Here is a 21,163-nt window from a genome sequence, read left to right as displayed (position 1 = left end):
GAGCATAACACTTCTGAATACGGGCCAGAGAACCATATTCTGAAACACTTCCGTGCCGCACCACACTGGGCTGGAAAAAAAAAAAGAAAGAAGTTTTACGGTTTTTAAGGATTTTTCTTGTTCTATTGACATATCAAAATTTCTACAGTATTAGCAGGAGAAAGACTCTTGAAAACTCATTTCTGCGCTCTTTGAACATAGTCGTGGTGAGAAAGTAAGCGCTCCAAAATAAGGGCGAAAGAGCGGCTGTAGTATGCTGGCAGTGTCACGCCATCAACGCAGCAGCAATAAGCTGACACCTACGCGGGAAACCTGAGGAGGGCGCGCTCTTCATCCATCTGTGTTTGAGATCCCACGCACGCGTCAGATGAAACCGCTCTGAACTTGCGTAAATTTGTCTAAACAGAAATTCAAAACCTCTGTAGAAGATGGATCGAATCTAATCTTACGAGATGAGACGCGGCAAGTAATTGGAGTCGGGCGAGTGGTAGGGTGGGTGGCAGTGGTGGTGTGGAGGGGAGTACCCGGCTGGGTGCTAAGGTCAAGGATTGTGTTTGGTGATAGAGCAGTTAAAGCAAGCAACTCTCTCTCTCTCTCTCTCTCTCTCTCTCTCTCTCTCTCTCTCTCTCTCTCTCTCTCTCTGTGTGTGTGTGTGTGTGTGTGTGTGTGTGTGTGTGTGTGTGTGTGTGTGTGTGTGTGTCTGTGTGTGTGTGTGTGAGTGTGTGTGTGCTGTATAGTACTAACATGTGTACTGAGAGAGAGAGAGAGAGAGAGAGAGAGAGAGAGAGAGAGAGAGAGAGAGAGAGAGAGAGAGAGAGAGAGAGAGAGAGAGAGAGAGAGAGAGAGAGAGTGTGTGTGTGTGTGTGTGTGTGTGTGTGTGTGTGTGCAAACTTTAATCCGACATGTGAAACACACACACACACACACACACACACACACACACACACACACACACACACACACACACAATACCAGACGACGTAGCAAGGCAGTATTAACACAACACAACACAACACAACACAACACACACACACCACACACACACACACACACACACACACACACCAGGCAAAAGACATAAAAAAAAAAAGAAAAGCAAACACCATAATGCCACTTAGTCACAGAATTCTACATATCAACCACCAACCTTTTCCTTTTTGTTTTCTTTTTATTTCCCACGAACCTTCCGCGCCACCAGCCGCACCAGAACCTGAACATTATACCTAACCTTTCCCGCACCAGAGGCATACATAGACTATTGTTGTAGTATGGAGGCAAGGCTGATGAGAGGCGAGAAGAGATGCAATGGTAATACCCAGCCTTTCCCGCAGCAAAAAGATACACTTCTAGTAAGGAGGCACAGGTGATAAGAGGCGATAAGAGAGACGATGACTTAACCCTGTAGTGCCTTGGGGGTTGAAAGAAAGAGGCAGGAGGAGTTGAGGAAAGAAGACTGGGAAACTGGGAACGTAGCGAGGTATGTTTCCTTGCTCCGTGTCTCCTCGCTCCTTGCCCCGGCTGGCTAAGTCCATTAGACTAATAATTCTGGCGTCCAACAATGATCTTTGTCCGCGGCACTCCTCTCCCTCTGTCCCTTACATTGACGGCAGTACAGACGGAGCTTTAAGAATATTAGCGCGAGATGGACCGTGTGTGTGTGTGTGTGTGTGTGTGTGTGTGTGTGTGTGTGTGTGTGTGTTATGTGAACTCTCTCCTCCCTTCCCACTCTTCTCGTCCAAATAGTACAAACAAAAGAAAAGTGAACGTAACTCATTCGAAAATTAGTTTTAAAACGAGAGAGAGAGAGAGAGAGAGAGAGAGAGAGAGAGAGAGAGAGAGAGAGAGAGAGAGAGAGAGAGAGAGAGAGAGAGAGAGAGAGAGAGAGAGATTGATTGTCAAATACTGTGAGCGTTAGCAATGGAAGTAGAGGAGGAGGAGGAGGAGATTTCTTAAATTAGATTAATGCTCTTTACACTGACAACTGCCTGCATTAGTGAGTATCAACGCGACACAGAGGAAAGAAAAAGAAAAAAAAAGAGAGAGAGAGAGAAAAAATAAAATAAAAATCTACCGACTTGGAAGCTGGAACTCCTCACCCAAACCGTCACCCTCTCGTCGAGCCCTCATCATGCAAGTTTACGGAATCTGTCGAGTGATCGGTGAAGTGGGAGAAAAGGAGGGAAAATTTGAACACCTCGATTTTCAGTTTCTTTGTATACTAGTTCTCCAAGTAGATCTTTACGACGGCGCTGTGTCAGTGAAAGAGGTGAAGGTCAGACCGAAGTCTTAAAACCAGGAAAATACGCAACTCAAAGTGGGAAGCAAAGGGAAAGGGCGTCGCTCATCCTTACTGCTAGACAAGGATTATAGAAATCTCTGACTGGTAGGAAAGACGACTGCTGTTCTCTTAATTTATCAAGGTGTTGCTTTGAGGTTCTTAATTAACACTTCTGCACTCTTCGGTTTCAAACACTGTCGGTCTCTACAGAAGCTACTTTTGGTCGGTCTTCCTGGGATGGGTTTTGGAGATGTTAGATAAGAAGATTGTGTGAGAGCCTTAACAGGTTATTTAGTACTTGTATATCAGCGATGAAAAAATGTCATTCTTTCCATGCTGTTTCGTTCAGTTTATATTTCACATACCCTTTGCAAGGGGTGCTGGGAGGATTACACGGGCAAACTTTAAGGTATCACTCTTCTGTTCATCTCATTAAACCAAGAGTTAACGAGTGTCTTCATTCGTTCATACCTTTTTATTTGTAAATTCTGGAATGCTTTGCCTGTCTGTCTTTTTCCCCTCCTCACGACTTAACTCTCTTTAAATTGTTTCAATAACAGTTTAAAGGTAGTAAAGTCAAAGGAAGATTATCAAGACGAATTTCTGGAATCTCCACCTATAATTATCTTCTTGTGTGTTCTTCAAGTGTGCTCTTGAGTGGACTCCTTGTCGCGGAAACGAAGAGATTAATATATATATATATATATATATATATATATATATATATATATATATATATATATATATATATATATATATATATATATAAGTATATTACGCAAATAGCCTTAATATGACAGAAGTACTGCTCTGATATCAGTTAAGTCTGCAACAAGGCAGAAGTCCACACAGACATTACAGCCAAAGTTAACAGATAACCGCTAAGGTGTTTACAACACGACAGTGGCGTCACTGCCTCACTAGGGGGTGTGTTGAGCCAGCAACCTTAACCTGTGTGACTTTGGCATACTATAAATACAAAGGTGTGGCAAGTCGACAGTCCAGGCAGATGCAACATTTACCTATATATATATATTTTTTTTTTTTCTTTTTTTCGATGAGGTGGTGGGACCGTGGTTAAGAGGTTTTGCCAAGAACATCTGGAGTTAATAACATGAGAACGTAGGAAAGTAAGGGAAGCTGCAAAAAGCCATCAAGTCTACGCGTAGCTGCCCGGTCACCTCTCTCTATAAATTTGTCTAATCTCTTAAACTTCCCTAGTAACTAACAACTTGATTATTGAGTTTGTAGATCGATGAATATAACACTGTAGATGGTATTTTGCCATTCTGCTTTTTAAAGATACCATTAAAAATCCAGGCGGTTAAGCAGAGGGAAACATGACGCCTGATAAACCTGTGCTAGTCACAAACTAAGTACTGAAGAATCCAAGTAGGGCACCACGCTTGGATACAAACAAACCTTGGTGTCGCTTATGTTTTCCTACAATGCACGTCAGGATGAATAGGTCACAACTTCTATATATATATAAACACATAAGAAGAAAGTAAAAATATCACGTAAACTCCAAGTAACCAGCAGGCATACACGTGGCAGTTCATGTAAAACATCCATGCCTGTATCCATAGACCTATGTAATTGTCTTAAATCCGCATTACCAAACGTTTCGGCGTCTTATCTCGACTACCCTGAACAGGCTCCAGCGGAAATTATTAAGGTTCTCAGGAATGTTTTTATAAGGCTCTAATGAGAGTATCCTGCATTATCACTGGAGAAAAGACTCATGAGAACCGAACTAATCATCTCTGTGACCTTTGAAATTATTCTGCACCGTGCTTAAGAATACGCACCTAAATCTTGTGATGTATTGGGGTCTATCAGCTGTCAGGTTTTGTCAGGCGATTCTCACCACATCAGACTAACTAGGCTTGAGAGCAAACACAAAACACAGTGTTGATGGTGATATGAGTTCAACAGCTTCCTCGACTTGTAATAACGACTACACAGCATTACTGAGTGAAAGCAAATTTCCAGTTTTATTATTTATAATTAAGAACGGCCACGAAATAAAATTGTAAAAAGTATAAAGAAAGGAAAAAATAAATAAACAAATAAACAAATAAAGAAAGAAAAGGGTGATTTTCCTTTTTTACTGAATGACGTCATTTCTATATGTAATTTTGCGCCAGAGAAAGTGTGTTCTAGAAGGACGAAAGAAGGGGAAAAATGAATGTGTGTGTGTGTGTGTGTTGTAAGTGAGTGGGAGTGTAAGGAAGAAGGAGGAGGTGGTTTCACAGAAATTCCAAATATAACTAAGAAGAGAAAGAAGAAAAAAAAAAAGACTACAGGAAAAAAAAAATAACCATTGTTAGCTCAGACGGTCTAATAACTCCCATAATATCTACTCGCATTCAGAAGAGAGACAGATGAAAAAAATGGAGAGAATGGAAATAGGCACAGTGAACTGATATGACGTACATCCTCCCCTCACAGTAACAAGAATGAACATATACGTAGGGAGTTCACGAACTGCGAGTAATGAACTTTGAGAGAGGATGCAAGAAGTAGTAGAATTAATTACTTATGCCACACACGCTCCTACGGCACAGACACAGGAAGAGACGGGGATACCTATGAAAGCAAAGGAGAGAGAGAGAGAGAGAGAGAGAGAGAGAGAGAGAGAGAGAGAGAGAGAGAGAGAGAGAGAGAGAGAGAGAGAGAGAGAGAGAGAGAGAGAGAGAGAGAGAGAGAGAGAGAGAGAGAGAGTTAAAATAAGTGACAGAAAAACATACAGCCAGAGATAAATAACAAAAGTAAAACAGACAGAAACAGACAGACAAACAGACAAGTACATACATACAGAAAGATGGCCAAGTATAGAGACAGATACGGTGAGACAAAGAGACAGGCAGCCAGCAGCGACATAAAAAGAAACAGAAAATAAAGAGAAGAATATATAAGAGGAGAGATAAATAAAACAGAGAGATGGACAGACAGACAGACATGAAAACAGATAGAGCATACATCAACAAACAGGTAAATATACAGACGGACGGACAGACAAGACGGGCGACGAGGCAGACAGGCAAATAGCCATACAGAGAGGAAATAAACAAATAAACAAATAAAAAAAGTGAAAAAAAGACGGAATGAGATGTGATAGAAACCAACCATAGAGAGAGAGAGAGAGAGAGAGAGAGAGAGAGAGAGAGAGAGAGAGAGAGAGAGAGAGAGAGAGAGGAGGGGGCGGGGTAGGAAACAACATTTACACAGACAAACACGAGGAGACACACACACACGCTTATCACAGGATACGAGGAGTGAGTGTCGTGGCAATGACGTCACTAAAAATTCTTCGAAAATACACAAATACTGATGATGACCCGGAGTGTGAGAGGGTTCAGGAAGGCGTTCACACACACACACACACACACACACACACACACACACACACACACACACACACACACACACACACACACACACACAGAGAGAGAGACGAACAAATATGCAGTACAGGATTGAAAAGGTGGAGAGAGAGAGAGAGAGAGAGAGAGAGAGAGAGAGAGAGAGAGAGAGAGAGAGAGAGAGAGAGAGAGAGAGAGAGAGAGAGAGAGAGATCCCTGAAGTTTTAAAGCAGTGAGAGAATTTGTTCTTCACCAATTAAAGAGGAAATTGAAGCGCGTGAAAAGTGTGAAATATAACACTAGACTATGGAATGCTTTGGTTGACTCTAGTGGACTCTCTCTCTCTCTCTCTCTCTCTCTCTCTCACACACACACACACACACTCACACACACACACACACACACACACACACAACATATCAATAGGAACAGAAGCAACAAGTAATACAACGACAGCCATTCAATCCAAGTTCCTGAGTCGCTCTGATCTCGGTCTTGGCAGCATCCAGCACAGATAGACAGTCGTGCGACATTGGACACGCGGCCAGAGTTGGCGTGGTGGTTCCATCCATCAGGGCAAGTGTTGTCTGAGAGTGATGAAGGCGCATTACAGAGTGAGCTACAGGAGGGAAGGATAGGCGTGAGTCATCTGATGGAAGGACACCACCGACACGTCTCAAGAGTCAGTACTCGTTATGTTACCCATCGTCTCAACGTCAACAGGCGACACACGGATGGATGCAAAGCTAGACATATACATAGATACACGAAGTGAGTCAACAGGGTAAATTAGTAAATTAATTTATAAAAGGCATAAAACAAACATAATGAAATCTTCTATTATGCTGGAATTGTTTTTTTCCCAAGGCTACCATTTCCTGATGAGGTGGATGGAGGTTAGGACACATTTTCTGCTTTTCCTCTTCTTTTAGCATTTTTTCCGATAATTCTTAATAATAATAATAATCTGTTTATTCCCTGAGATTGTCTGTCTTTCACTCTGACACCTGTAACGGCGTTGTCACTTCATCTTGTACACAGTCAAAGTTTGACCAAGAAGCTACATTAGCCTTCCGGAAGTGTAATATTAAGTAACAGCTACTGACTGACATGCTTAGCTTTTAGTAAAAACCGTTTCCTCGTATTTGTGACGAGGACACACCCCCGCATTAGCTTGTGATCTTGGCAGCGAGGCGCCCGAGAACATGTCACAAAAACATAACAAAAGGAGACCATAAAAGACCAGCTGACCCACGCAAGGCAGCTCCTGGGAGAAGTTTCGTACTGCAGTTGTGTCATCAAGACCTTTTTGCACACACACACACACACACACACACACACAGAAAAGTGACGTACTGCAAAACAAAAATCGTACAATAATTATTTTGGAAAAGCTTCAAGACATACCACCTCTTCAATATAAAAAAAACGGTGAGGTGACCATTAACTTTCTGACGACTACATCAGAGAGTAACACGCTTGCAATGAAAAAGGTAAATGTCCCTGGAAATTCAAGGCATGCAATTTTTGAATACACATCAGTAACGAAATTCCAAAAATGGTCAGATTATTTACAAAGAACCGTACTGTCAAAAGTTTGGGAGTCCTCATCTCAACTACATTCAACATGCTCTATTGGAAGATATGGGAATTTTCAAGGATGTTTTCATGATTCTAGTAGTAATACAAGTAGTCTGTGCAATCAATGTGAAAACCATGAGAACCTGAGTAAATCATCTCTGTGGCTTTTGAAAATAATCGTGCCTGTATTTTAAAAAGCCCAAAGCGTTTTATATACGGACCGAGAGTCCATTAAGTTTGAGTTTGGGAAGCACATCACCAGTAGGTAGTGGAACTGAATGAGAACCAGCGGTATGAGTACTTATTGCACTCAACGAAGGCAGTTACATTTCCTGGGGATTAAGTACATTAATTCTGAGAAGGGCACATTGAAGTCAGTGTTAGAAAACGGGATATCATGCTTGGTATAGAGTCGATGATGCAAGAAATAGAAATAGGTAGAAGAAATACATATACACATAGGCACACTTACGAGTACTTATGGTGATGAGATGGATGATCCCTGCTGCATTCACTAATCACGTTTCCTCAGTGTTGTCGTGTTACTGCGCCGGCTTTCAGCACAATACAATATTCAACAATATTTTATTGGCAAATGATGAACGTGTTTTAGAAAATTTCAGCTTACTGCTACATAGTCAAGAAGATGAAGGGATATCGGTCTCTCAAGACCTAACCACTGGGGCACCCACAACGCTTACTTTCTTCTGATGGCGTGCGCTTCAAGCACACTAAAGCTAACTCACACGACAGTGGGTGCAGTGGCTGGCAGGGCGGCAGGGGCATCGCGTCCACGACAGAGATGGGCCTGCACGCCATGCCTCTGGGGCCCACTGCTACTCCGAGATCCCCCTGTTGGTTTAGCCTGGGGTCATAAGACACCCAGTTACCGTGTGTGGCCGCGAGGAGGCACAACAGGAGTCTTGGTGATGGAGAGCTGGTGTACTGGCAGGAAAAGACTTACGTGTTTAGCTTTTCTTTTCACCACGAGGGCTAGCCAGCGGCAACACCTGAAAGCGAGAGGCCGCAAACAAGCAAGCAAGCAAGCAAAGACCATAACGCTGGACAGGTTGTTGCACTAGACGGCGTCCACATCACCCTGTGTGGGAACACACACACACACACACACACACACACACACGCACGTTTGAATGCATTGCTTTTCATGCTAGGTTTACCCAAATATGACACTAATGGTTTGTCGTATCATATGTACGACGTTCTTTTCGCTGTTCTATCTCACCGTTATACGACTCGCTGTCTCCTCATAATGTAAAGGCCCCCATCAAGGTGGCGGACACAATGAGGGTACGTTTTTGCAGGTCACACATACACACACACACACACACACACACACACAGCCAGCGCTTCTGGCATATGAGGTGATTTCCTGCGAAGGGAGCCTAATCTCTACGTCATATTTTTTTTAGTAAAATATTTGTTATCTTGTGCGTCGTCATGACCTTCGCCTCTTTCTAGCTACAGTGGCGAGTTGCTAAGAACGCCACAAGCTCTACACTCACAAGTACGGCTTTAACAATTAATTAGTATTTCAGCACGTACCAGCATCACTTCTAGGCTAGCCTGCGTTCAATACATAAAGGGATTCAGGGACATTGGGACACGTTCGACTCACAGGGTGATTAATTATCATGTCTTCGTCCGTCCTCACTTCCACGATTCGGTGCTAATTGTTTAGTACATTTCCATCATAATTTTTCACTGCTGATGATAGTAATTCACGGAAAATAATGGTTGGCGCCTCTATATTAGCCTCTTTTCCAGCAGTCCCTTCGTCTGAGCTACAAACACAATTCCCTTACATGTTATTACACACGTTAAGTATCACACAGACCTTGTTTTTTTTCCGGAAACAACGAAACTTTAGTGTACCTGAGAAGTCGCCAGGGGTCACCCTGCCCACCCGCACACACACACAAGGGGAGTACAGTCATGGTCAAAAGTCGGGTAACCTTCACCTCTTCTTACGATGTCTTTTGCGTTTTTTCTCAGTTTGCTGATTTTTTTTTTTTTTCACCTATCATATGTTGTAAGAAGACTGTCAGCAGATCAGAGGATTCAAGACTGAAAGAAAACGCTCAACAGATTGGAAGGGAGTGCGATATGCTACTTAACTGTTGCCCATGACCACACCATAGAGGCGCGTCAACCAGGCACTTTGCGCCAATCAGTGGCTTGTCGTGATGATAATGTTACCTTGCCAAAGCGCTGGAGGATGAGCGGTATCCATCGATTGACATTCGCGATAAACAAATAAACAACAAGGCTTCATTATGACAAATACTTGTAGAGGCACGAAGGACTCTGTGATGAGGCATAAGTAATGAATTCCGCCAGTGCACCTTTTCAGGGGAAACCTTGCAAGAAAATATGTAGAATATAATGCATGTTTAAATAGAACAAATGACGTTTTAAATGCGCACGGCCATTAAGAACAGCAACCACACTCTTACATTCCCTCACAGAATCCTAATCAGAAGAGTCTCTCGAGAACCCTTTTGAAGGCTTTGTGCGGCCGAGTGTGAGGGGGTCGGGGTCAGGGGTGGAGGGGGGCGGCGCGGACGGCACGGCCACCTTGGGACCGTCCCGGCGCTGTGAGGTCATTGTGTCCACCTTTTTTTCCCCCTCTCCCTCTTCCTCAAACCTGGGGACACTCCACATATGAAAGTAAAACTTCGCGAGGAGTTAAAAGTGCTCAGTATTTGCTGCGTCTCAACTCTGCCCTGACATGGGCGTGCTCTGCTTTTGCTGCTGCTGCTGCGCCAGGCCAGTGACGGGCTGCTGCACCCGCTAACCGACTGCACCTGTTTCTGTATTTGTTTGCTTGCTTGTGAGTTAGTGTAAGAGAGAGTGTGTGTGTGTGTGTGTGTGTGTGTGTGTGTGTGTGTGTGTGTGTAGTGCACAAACGAGCAGTGTATTCCATGGATCTCACCATTGGACAGCAGCGGTACGGTAGTCGCTTTCCTGCGCTGTCCCTAGCTGCGGAGCGCTGTTTGCCGCATCCCAACAAGACTGTCGTGCCGCGAACACCTGGTGCAGGAGCTGCGTTTGGGGAGGGAATGAATCAGCAAGATCCACGAGCCGCCCCTACAGGCACCTCCCCCATGAAGCGCGCGGAGGCCTGTACGACTTGTTGTCAATCAGTGATATACAGGATTGATATTGCTACTCGTACTTAGTGAACGCGATACATGAAAGACGGATGAGACTGATTGCGTGAGCGAGAAGTGGGGGAGGGGCGCAAGGTCGCTAATGGAAAAGACAGGACCATGTTGAGCGATCATTGGTGGCCAGTGTCTCAACCTAACAAAAATGTGATTTCAGGTAAATTCCCGTAAAGTGGGACAAAGGGGTGCATGGGAGCGTAGTGGCGCCCCTTTACTCGCTGCACGAATGATATATGGCAATGATTACAGGGTTTGCCTTGCTCAGGAAGTCGGCAGCGTGCACCAGAGAGGAATGACCCTTATGGCGCTGCTTGGTAAGGTCCGCAGTCGCTTTCCCTCATGTCAGGCGGCAGTATTTATATTCGTGGTCAAAACTGTGTGTGAACTGATGCGGCATCAGTGTGCCGCGCTGCGCTGATTTCCAGAGGCAGCTGTGTGATGAACCTTCAGCTCCAAGTTCATACAGATAAAAGTAGATCACATTCACACTCACTAACGCAATGAGCATTAGTTTTCAAATGTAGCAACTTTCTCAACTAACTAAACCAAGCACTATATAATTCAACCTTCCCGTTCAGTAACTTAAACATGACAGGGATATCAAAACCATTAACATAGATATATATGGACATTTAATTTATTTAAAATATACAAACAATAAATATAGGTATAAAAAATCTACAACACAAGAGCTACGAAGGCTGCTGCTCCACTGTTGAGTGTCTAGAGGGGGAGGGGGGCAGACTTTGGGACTCTGGGGATGCTGGGAGGCGGAAGAGAGAGAGAGAGAGAGAGAGAGAGAGAGAGAGAGAGAGAGAGAGAGAGAGAGAGAGAGAGAGAGAGGAGAGAAGGAATAAACGAGTGAAAAAAAAAGTTAACATATCTAAGTCTTAAGAAAACTGTGTGTGTGTGTGTGTGTGTGTGTGTGTGTGTGTGTGTGTGTGTGTGTGTGTGTGTGTGTGTGTGTGTGTGTGTGTGTGTGTGTGTGTGTGTGTGTGTGAGGATAAATTCCTGCCCAGTCCGTCCTCAGTGAGTCCAGCGTTTGAGTCACTCAGAGTCGTGAGGGAGGCTGGCGCAGGGCAAGGGGAGGAGGGGGCTCACACGGCTCACTGACTTAAAAATTAATCCCATGGACGCCTACTAAGATAGAGTGAAAACCAGAACTCTTGGAATGTTGGGAATGTTTCTACATCGCTGGACTTGCGCACCGCCGTCATGCTGACAGAGAAAGTAAGGTTTGGTGCTTACAAGGGTACCGAAACAAATTAATGAGACAAAATGTTATGATTTTTTTTTTAAAGTCCAGCCTTACAAATTTTCCCGATCAAACACGTGCATGCTAACACGAGGATATGAAGGTTTTAACAGAGAATTTTAGCCTCCAAACTGTGAGGAAACAATGTGAGCCAAGAAATGAGGAGCCTCCAGGTACCCTCACCCTGGGAACCAACAGCCACACTCACTCATTCACATTCACACACCACACACACTCACACACACACACTCGATGAATCCATCCATCGAGCAAGCAATCAGCCAAACAATCAACCTTAGACTTTTGACATAAGATAAAGGTAGTAACTATCAGATCTGTCTTGTGGCAGGAACATTGCAACCAGTCCCCACATGCTCTTAACGCTTTATGAGAATCTTATACGTGAGAAATACTGAGGGAGGGACGCTGACGTGGTAAAGCTTCAAGTTTTACCGACTGCCCTCTGTCCCCCTAATGCTTCCTTCCATATATATACATGTATTTATGTATGTATACGAACAGTCAGTGGTCCAGTAATGGCCGTGCCTGAGCAGTGTCAGCCTACAGAAAAAAAAATAATTAAAAAACTAAACAATCTAACACAACATAATTAAGAACAACGACAACAACAACATTCACCTACAGCTCAGCGATAACACAAATTTAACAAATAATACAGGACACATGGAAGGGGACCAGCCAGCCAATCGGAACACAGGCGACGTGTGTCAGAGCCAATAGTGAGACAGGAGGATGGCGACGCTTGAGCAAGAGGATATTATAACATTTCGTAGGAACAAACTGCTCATCGACCAAAGACACGAATGACAGTAGTGATTTGTAGTAGTAGGCGTAGTAGTAATAGTAGTAGAGTAAGTAGTAGTGGTTGTTTGTAGTAGTAGTAGTAGTTACAGCATCAATGAAAAAGTCGTAATAAAATAAAAATAAATACTATAAGTTATAGAATAAATATATCACAGTTTATTCTCTTGAATCATTACCGACAAAGTATAAGTACACGAATGACTCTTGTTAAAGTTGATTGAAACGAGTAACATTTTCTTCCACTATACTGCTTATTGTCTAAACAACGCACGGGACTCAGCGATCACAAGCAGTACCTGACGCTTGGAGGTCGTCGTGTTCTTGTTTATCATTTTTCTTTCGAGTACTTTAGCTCTTTGAATTTCCGATGCCGGGGTGAGCGAGTCACTCGAGGGATGGGTGACTCACCCTCGACTCGCGGGACAACTAACAATACTGGTGAACAACTGAAACACGACTTGTGGAACTTGTAAATAAACCGACGACACTGATTTTCTGAGTTTAAGCTCCATCTTAAATCCTGATAATATGCTTCGTTTGACTTGGTTTTCTGTTGCAGGAACACTTGGGTACCTTCCTTTTATTCCTCCTTGTGACAGAGACGCCTCCTTCCGTCACCCCGCCTCACATCACTTGTTTCTTGGAGTTTGCGGAGGGTGGGTCGGTCGGAGGCGTGACGAGTATTGTATGAGGTCGCTTGTTGGCGATGGGGTTGTGGGACAAAGATGAGGAAGAGGAGGAGGAGAGGGGCGACGAAGGACTCAGAATGGCGGGGCAATAAAGGGGAGTCACTGGGTCTCAAAAGTGACGAAGATATCTTTCAGATGGTCGATAGCTTTGTTATATTCCACCACGATGGCGGAGTCCCTCATGATCCGTGCCGAGGTGCCATCCAGGTCTCGGTAGCTCTCGTCCATGATCTCCTTCGTCACGTTCATCGGGGGCTTCAGTTCCTGGTGCACCATGGCGTAGTGAAGCTGGCACAAGATTTTGACAATATGCGTCTCTATAGTGCGGAAGTCTTGCAGCAGATCGCCCTCGTAGAGCGCCTGGTCCAGCGTCACCTGCTCGATGCCCCACTGCCAGCCGCTGCATCTTTTCGTAGGCGTGCAGCAGCTGCGAGTTGAAGTCATTTGGGTTTTCTGGCGCAGCGGCGTTCAGGAAATCGTACTTGAATTGTGTCTCAGTGAGGAGGGCCTCCCACGCATTATCCTGGGTGGAGTCCATCGCTGACTGCGCCTGTAGGAGAAAGAGAGACACGTTAGTGAGGCAGAGGGATGGGCTCGTGAGGCCGCTGACATGATATCCTAATTTCATCATCCTACGTTAAGTGAAAAAAAATTCGTATAGGATTAAGGAAATGACTTGCTAAACTACCGTGTTCAGCATTCAGAGATCATCAGGTAATCGTTTCATGCAAATCAACCATAGCAACACAGCAGGAGGCACCTAAGTATGTCGAGCAACTTGAAAATGAAGTTAGAAATAATTATTATATACACATACAAACAATAAAGTGAAAAAAATGTGAATAAAGCTTCATGATTTAATGGTAGCATGGAAAAAAACAATGAAAAGACAGAAAAAAGGAGTCAGTGAGTAGAAGCACGGACGCCCAGACACCACCAAGTCAAGGCGCTCATTTTTCCAAGATTTCAATAGAAAAGAAAAGTTCCTAAGTCGTGCAGACCAGTAGTGTAGCACGCCCCCGGTCGAGGAAAGGCGATGTGAGCAGGGCGGGACGGGGCGGAGAAGAGGTGGGATAGATGGGGTGTGTTTGCGAGGAATGGAGAGGAGTGGTGGTGCGGAGGTGGGCGGGGCAGGCGGGGCGGGACGGACTGTAGTGCCTGGAGGGGCGAGACACACTGCGGCAGGTGGGTTCACACGCCAGACGACACGCCCGCGGGGGCCTCACAACAACGACAGGCCGACGAGAGAGAGAGAGAGAGAGAGAGAGAGAGAGAGAGAGAGAGAGAGAGAGAGAGAGAGAGAGAGAGAGAGAGAGAGAGAATTTTCCCTGTCATTACATCTATCCGTCCCCTTCTGCTCCTCATGAAAACGTTACCCACCACCGCCTTTGCATCAAGCCAAGAGGCCAGGCTGGGCCGGGACAGAGCGGGGCGGGCGGGCGGGGCGAGGTGCAGCATGAGGGAAAGGACGGTAGCGCCCGGGGCCTTAGGATTCTGGGGTATGCACTCATGCCATATGGCGAACATTTGGTCACGAAGCTCCAGGGGCGTGCAGTGCAGCCCACACGCCGGCACAGAGAGGGGGGAGGGGAGGTGAAGAGGTGAGTGGAGGGCCATACTGCACCAGGGGGCGTGACTGGGTGTGGGTGATGACAAACACTGCTAACCTGACCCGCCTCTCTCTCTCTCCCTCTCTCTCTCTCTCTCTCTCCCTCTCTCTCTCTCTCTCTTCTCTCTCTCTCTCTCTCTCTCTCTCACCCACACACAACTTCATACTCTAATAACTATTCGGTTACAAATTCTGCATCATGTATTTTTCTTTTCCCCCTTTTCCTCTAGTTATTGGGAGACCGCATTTGACTGCACTATTTTGAAAGTAAACTATAAAGGAATATTGAGAGAGAGAGAGAGAGAGAGAGAGAGAGAGAGAGAGAGAGAGAGAGAGAGAGAGAGAGAGAGAGAGAGAGAGAGAGAGAGAATGACCAAAGCAGAAAAGCAGTGGTTCTATCTTACTAAATAAGGAGGGAAACTGCCTAAGAGTGATTTCTGCTGCATCAGGGAGGAGGAGGAGGAGGAGGAGGAGGAGGAGGAGGAGGAGGAGGAGGAGGAGGAGGAGGAGGAGGTGGTGGTGGTGGTGGTGGTGGTGGAGGCGGCGGTGGTGGTGATGGTGGTAAAAGAAGACGAAGACAAGGAAGGAGAAGGAGGAGGAGGAGGAGATGGAGACTATTAAGGAGGAAAATAAAGTGCTAGTGGCTAAGTAATGTGTTTTGCTGTGTTTTTTGCTCTTTTTTCCATCTTTTGTCGGCTGAAGTGTTAATGTTGTGTGTGTGTGTGTGTGTGTGTGTGTGTGTGTGTGTGTGTGTGTGTGCCCCACGACATTTCACTCCCTCCTCCGGTCCCTCCCTTATTCCTCCCTCCTACTTATCCACAAACCTTCAATTATCTTATCAGACATACCCGGCATTCTAGAGGTGCGAGGGACAGAGCGGGGCGGGGCGGGGAGAAAGAAGTGAAGTGAAGTGAAGGGAAGGGAACACACACACACACAGAGAGAGAGAGAGAGAGAGAGAGAGAGAGAGAGAGAGAGAGAGAGAGAGAGAGAGAGAGAGAGAGAGAGAGAGAGAGAGAGAGAGAGAGAGAGAGAGAGAGAGAGAGAGAGTCACCGGTATCCTTGCTTACGTAACTGACATCACACAAACACACACCGGACGTTCAAGACATACAAGCATAAACATATTTACACATTTTATCCACAAACACTTAAGAAAACTCACTTTAAATCTCCCTATATACCAAAATCTCGCGAATGAAAAAGAACACAAAAAGTAAGCGAGTCTTCATAACCCGCTCTCAGATTCAGGAAGGAATTTCAAAACGAGTTAATTAAATAGGAAGAATCGGTTCTACCTCGCTACGGTGACTAATGACGGGAAATGTGTTATGTGTGACCTCGCTGCAGTGAACTCTCGTTAATCTGTTTACCAAAACGCACTGCCCAATTGTGAACCACAAAACTACTACGTTGAAGCTGTTGTTGCTGTTTTGATTAAAGCGAGCAATTTCCAGTGTGTGCGTGGTGTGTGGAGAGGGAGAGAGAGAGAGAGAGAGAGAGAGAGAGAGAGAGAGAGAGAGAGAGAGAGAGAGAGAGAGAGAGAGAGAGAGAGAGAGAGAGAGAGAGAGAGAGAGAGAGAGAGAGAGAGAGATTAAAAGGAATGCACTACCAGAGACAGACAAACAGACAGACACAGTGATTGCAAAATACCACCAAAAGCAGAGGAAGACTAACACACACACATACACACACACACACACACAAATTGGAGACAGACAGACAGACAGACAGACAGACAGTAACATCAATGCACTGCCAGGGAAAGACCAACAGACGGACAGACAGACAGCTCGGAAATTCCCCGCCCGTGCGAGGTACTTCCGGTGGTGGTGTGTCTGTCACTCCCTCCCACGCCCATACACACGACTCGCAAGATCCACGCCCACACGCCCTCACGCCCACACCAGGGACACGCGGAGGTCACGGGGAGGGCGGGGGAGGACGAGGGAGAGAGTGAGAGGAAGGAAGGGAGTTAGGGAGTGAGGGAGGGAGAGGAAGGGAGGGAAGAAGGAAGGAAGGACAAATAGGTCACTACGTCACAAGAGTTGAAAAAAGAATGCAAACAAAACTGGAATGCGGAAAAAAAGACATAGAAAAAAAAAGTATCATGAATTGGATGTGAATTTAATGCAGTTTAAGACGAGAGCACCGAGAGAGAGAGAGAGAGAGAGAGAGAGAGAGAGAGAGAGAGAGAGAGAGAGAGAGAGAGAGAGAGATGGATGCAGGCACGTACCAATCTTGGCTTCGCTTGGGATTCCCTACACAGGGTGGCAAGTGGTCCGTGACACATGGGGGGTGGGAGAAGGGGAAATGGGTGTGGAGAGGGAATGGGAGAGAATCAATGAGCGAGTTAAGTAAAAGTCACGTGGAGGAATAGGTAAAAATAATGACAGGAAAGAGAAAAATGAAAATTATGTTATATCAGTGAAGCAAAAGGTCGTTCGGAAACACAATCCACAGCGTCGTGTTACGGCGAATTACATCCACCGTCGTGAACCAGACAGAGATTTGCATCACCAGTAATTCCAGGAGCCGAGAGGAGAGCAGCAAGAAACCCGGCCACAGAGGAGTTCCCAGTAGGTAGTTGGGGGGTGCCGCCGTCACCAGCATGACCAGAAACGAGTCCCCGGCACGGTAGCACCAGGTAAACGACAGGTCTAGCCAGCGAGCTTCCAATGTTTGACCGCGGCCTTTCCTGACTCACCTCTTCACGCTCTCGCTCGGTCACCTCCTGAGCAGTAATCACCAATCTCACCGCATCCCTCTCTATCTTTTCCAGCCAACGGGAAAGCTGCCTTACAAGCCCTGCGCTCTCATATGTTTCGGTGTCTTTCATCGACTATTTTGAACAGGTTATAGTGGAAGTCACTGAGGATTGCAATAATAAATTCATGACTCTACTGGAATAAATAAGTAAAAAAAAAAAAAGAGCATGAGAACCTGACAAATCATCTCTTATCTTTGAATATAGTCGTTACGTTATTCCTAAGCTTTTCAGCATACGGGTCCAGGCCACATCACTCATTCCAGGTCCGTCTGAAGGCCAGGATGAAAACGGGGAAAAATATACATCTTATATCTTGAGTGAGCAAAGCGCTGAGTGCGTCACGCTGGGAAGTGTCCCGTCACGCTGCCGCCCCACCCTTGCCCTCTCCCGCCGCGCCAGACAAGACGGCAGGCAGGACTCTACCGCAGCCTCAAAACATCCCAGAGAGCTCCTGCCGCTTCTGGGAAACACAAAACCATTTCTCGGCCCCTGGTTGCATTACTCACCTCCAACCCGTCCCGTCCCGCCCCGCCCCGCCCCCTCCCAGCCCGTGTGACGCCGAGCCGCGGGATATTCAGCCCTGTTCTGTGGTGGCCGAGAGGCGTCACTCTGCAAACCTAACGCCCATCCGTTTCATGACGTCACTCACGGATTCTCTCTTGCTCCCTTTCTCTCTCTCTTTTGCAGTCTCTTTCTCGGCCTCCGGAAATACTGGCGGATTTTATAGGTAAACATTATAGCCTGTTATTACACGACCCCATTAGCGCGTCCCCGACGTGCGTTTGTCCCGCGAATACTGACGAACCCGCCTGACGTCCGCAGCATCCTCCCGCGGTCCGAGTGAAGGCATTTCCTTGTGTCCAGAGAGAGAGAGAGAGAGAGAGAGAGAGAGAGAGAGAGAGAGAGAGAGAGAGAGAGAGAGACGAAGAGGGGCACGTATGTAGAAGTGGATGATTGTACTCCAAACTAATGCAACTCCAGCAGGACGCACAAGACAGGGACGGAAGGACGGAAGGTTGGACACGTGTGGAAGTGAGATAAGGGGGTGCGAGGACACGCGTGGCGGCGGCTCAGTGTGGAAGATCTGTGGCGACTGATAGAGAGTGAGGGAAAGAGAGAAGAGGAAGGAAGGAGACGAGTATGAGATGAGGGGGAACAATTACCAGAGAGAGAGAGAGAGAGAGAGAGAGAGAGAGAGAGAGAGAGAGAGAGAGAGAGCAAAAAAAGGTGTTGTCTTCCCTCCCGGACACAGACACAATGAGTAAACACGTGATACAAACACTCACAGCTATTCTTCCTTCCATCTCTTATCCTGCTTTGCTTCCCTCCTTCCACCCTTTCTTCCTTTCAACGTTATTTTCTATTTTCTCTGTATTGCCTTCCTACCATTCCGTCTGTCTTTTCGATCGCGTCAGTCACAATTTACACCTTAACGTGGAGAGAGAGAGAGAGAGAGAGAGAGAGAGAGAGAGAGAGAGAGAGAGAGAGAGAGAGAGAGAGAGAGAGAGAGAGAGAGAGAGAGAGAGAGAGAGAGAGAAGCGTGGGAGGCTGATATCTGGGTTTGACAAGCCCTCTAATATAGATAGGAGGAGGATGTATCTTATCGATGCGGACGGGATAAGGCAGCCACCGCGTCACTGAACAAGAGGCACCGCTGGTGACAACAGGGGCAAGGCGAAGGAGGTCACTGGCTCGCTATTAGTACATAGTATAGGTCATGGTCACACATCGAGTAACCCTCTACACTCACCACTGCGTTGGGATTATCCCCAATCAAAGGTTATCTGGTCTGTTTTGTAGGGAGACTGTCACCAGATCAGGGGGCTTGAGATAGGCCAGTGTTTTATTTTATTTATCTATTTTTTTTGTTAATTTCTTTACTTGATATTTATAGCTAAAAAAATGTGCATTATGGGAAGAAAAGTTAAACACGATAACAATTACAGGAAAGTAAATAGTTCTCTGGGATTCTTCTGTGTTTACAGTGAGACGGGGAGGTGGCAGAGGACAAGGATAAGGGGGAGGTGGTGGTGGTTTGTAATCACCGCCTAAGTTTAGAAACAATGCCGCAATGAATGTCAAAGGACCAATAGCAGCCTCCCACCAGGCCCCGCCTCTCACGCCCCAACCAGTCAGTGACGCTGCCGTGACGTGGCGGTGACGCAAGAGTGACGCAATGACTTAATGTGTGTGATGCGCCCCACATTCCTCTTTCTTTCCTCAACGTTATGTAAAGGCACGGTCCGAAGAGCTTCCGAGGTGGCGGCGGTGTGGGCACAGGCCAGCTGACACAGGGCACAGGCCAGCTGACACACACACACACACACACACACACACACACACACACAGTATCATTTCACCAGCTGCTAATGAGCCTTGTTTAGAGTAAAGAGAGAGCTAAAAATAGTTCTTCTCTGCCACGCGGAAACCAAGACAATGTAGGCTGTTTAACCCGAGTCGGCAATCCAGCGGCGGGTCTGCTTGGTGGTGTGAGCCGGCGTGAGGTGGGGTGCCTGTCAGCATGCATGTCTACTTACAGCTGCCTCTTAAAACTGCAGCTGCATGCCACTTGTCGCTAACTAATAACAAAAACATTACTACTACTACTACTACTACTACTACTACTACTACTACTACTGCTGCTACTGGGAATAATACAGCTAGTGATAATGCTACAACTATTACCACCAATAATATCACTTCACCAGAGTGGAGTTACATCGTTCACAAAACAAGTAAAACAATTACCATGACCACCAGCTGAAGTGGCCAAACCAGCCTGTCAGGTCCTGCAGCCTCCGCTCATCACCACCACCATCCTCGCTGCCTCCTGATCAGTTATATGGCGCTCGTGTTCAAAGTCTAGTTCAGTCAATCGTCACAAGAGTGCAGCCCTAAGGTATGACATTCCTCCTTATCATCCTAACTTTCACTCCTGCCTAGCGTTTATTAGCTGCCCAGTTTCTTAATCATTCCTTCCTCCTCTTGCCCACCTATCCTAACATAAACTAAACCCTCACTTCTTCCTAACATTCATCACCTTCTTTATTTTCCTTCTAATTCTCCGAGAAATGGATTTTTATCTTGCCGAACCTAACCTAACCTAACAAGAATTTCCTCTGTTTCGACTGTGGGATAACTCCAAACATGCTTCTCTTTTAACTCACTCCTAATCATCCAAAGCACCGCACGCACATTACTCCTACTCCTGTTCTTTAGACATTGATTCCTTTCGTGCATAAAAGAGATCACAGTGGTATCAGAACCGAGAAAAGAATAAAAGTAAACATTCACGAAGGTCAGTGGGAGGAGAGCCAAGATTCTGCAACAAATTAGCGGCATGAATGAGTGATATCAAGGTCCGTTATGAAAGACAAGGGTGAGCGGTGCAAGCATCATGTCAGTGCTTCACTCAATGCCGTAGGGACGCGAGGCCTGTCGAGCCACAAGCAGGTCAGCTCTCCTAAGTATAAAAACACACAAGCATGAACGAACCGCAAAGAAAATAAGACAAGTAAAACCAAGGGACTTATCAAGCGGAGGCGTGTGATCACCAAGCTTGCGGGAATTTCGCTTCAGCTGCCTGGTGATGCGCAAATA

At 45.9% G+C, this 21,163-nt stretch overlaps 1 protein-coding gene across 5 annotated transcripts in view; it reads right to left on the bottom strand.

The window, feature by feature from the left end:
* Window positions 1-11,030: 11,030 nt before the first annotated feature.
* Window positions 11,031-21,163, bottom strand: part of LOC135107570 (uncharacterized) — a 203,155-nt gene continuing 193,022 nt past the window's right edge. For all 5 annotated transcript variants that reach the window (XM_064017577.1, XM_064017576.1, XM_064017575.1 and 2 more), the window contains one exon: window positions 11,031-13,734. In XM_064017577.1, the coding sequence (XP_063873647.1) occupies window positions 13,336-13,734 (399 nt within the window). In that variant the 3' untranslated portion in view covers window positions 11,031-13,335. The remainder of the gene's footprint in view (window positions 13,735-21,163) is intronic.

Source organism: Scylla paramamosain, chromosome 15, assembly GCF_035594125.1.
Source record: "Scylla paramamosain isolate STU-SP2022 chromosome 15, ASM3559412v1, whole genome shotgun sequence".
NCBI classification, from domain to species: domain Eukaryota; kingdom Metazoa; phylum Arthropoda; class Malacostraca; order Decapoda; family Portunidae; genus Scylla; species Scylla paramamosain.
This window is presented reverse-complemented; position numbering and strand designations above follow the sequence as displayed.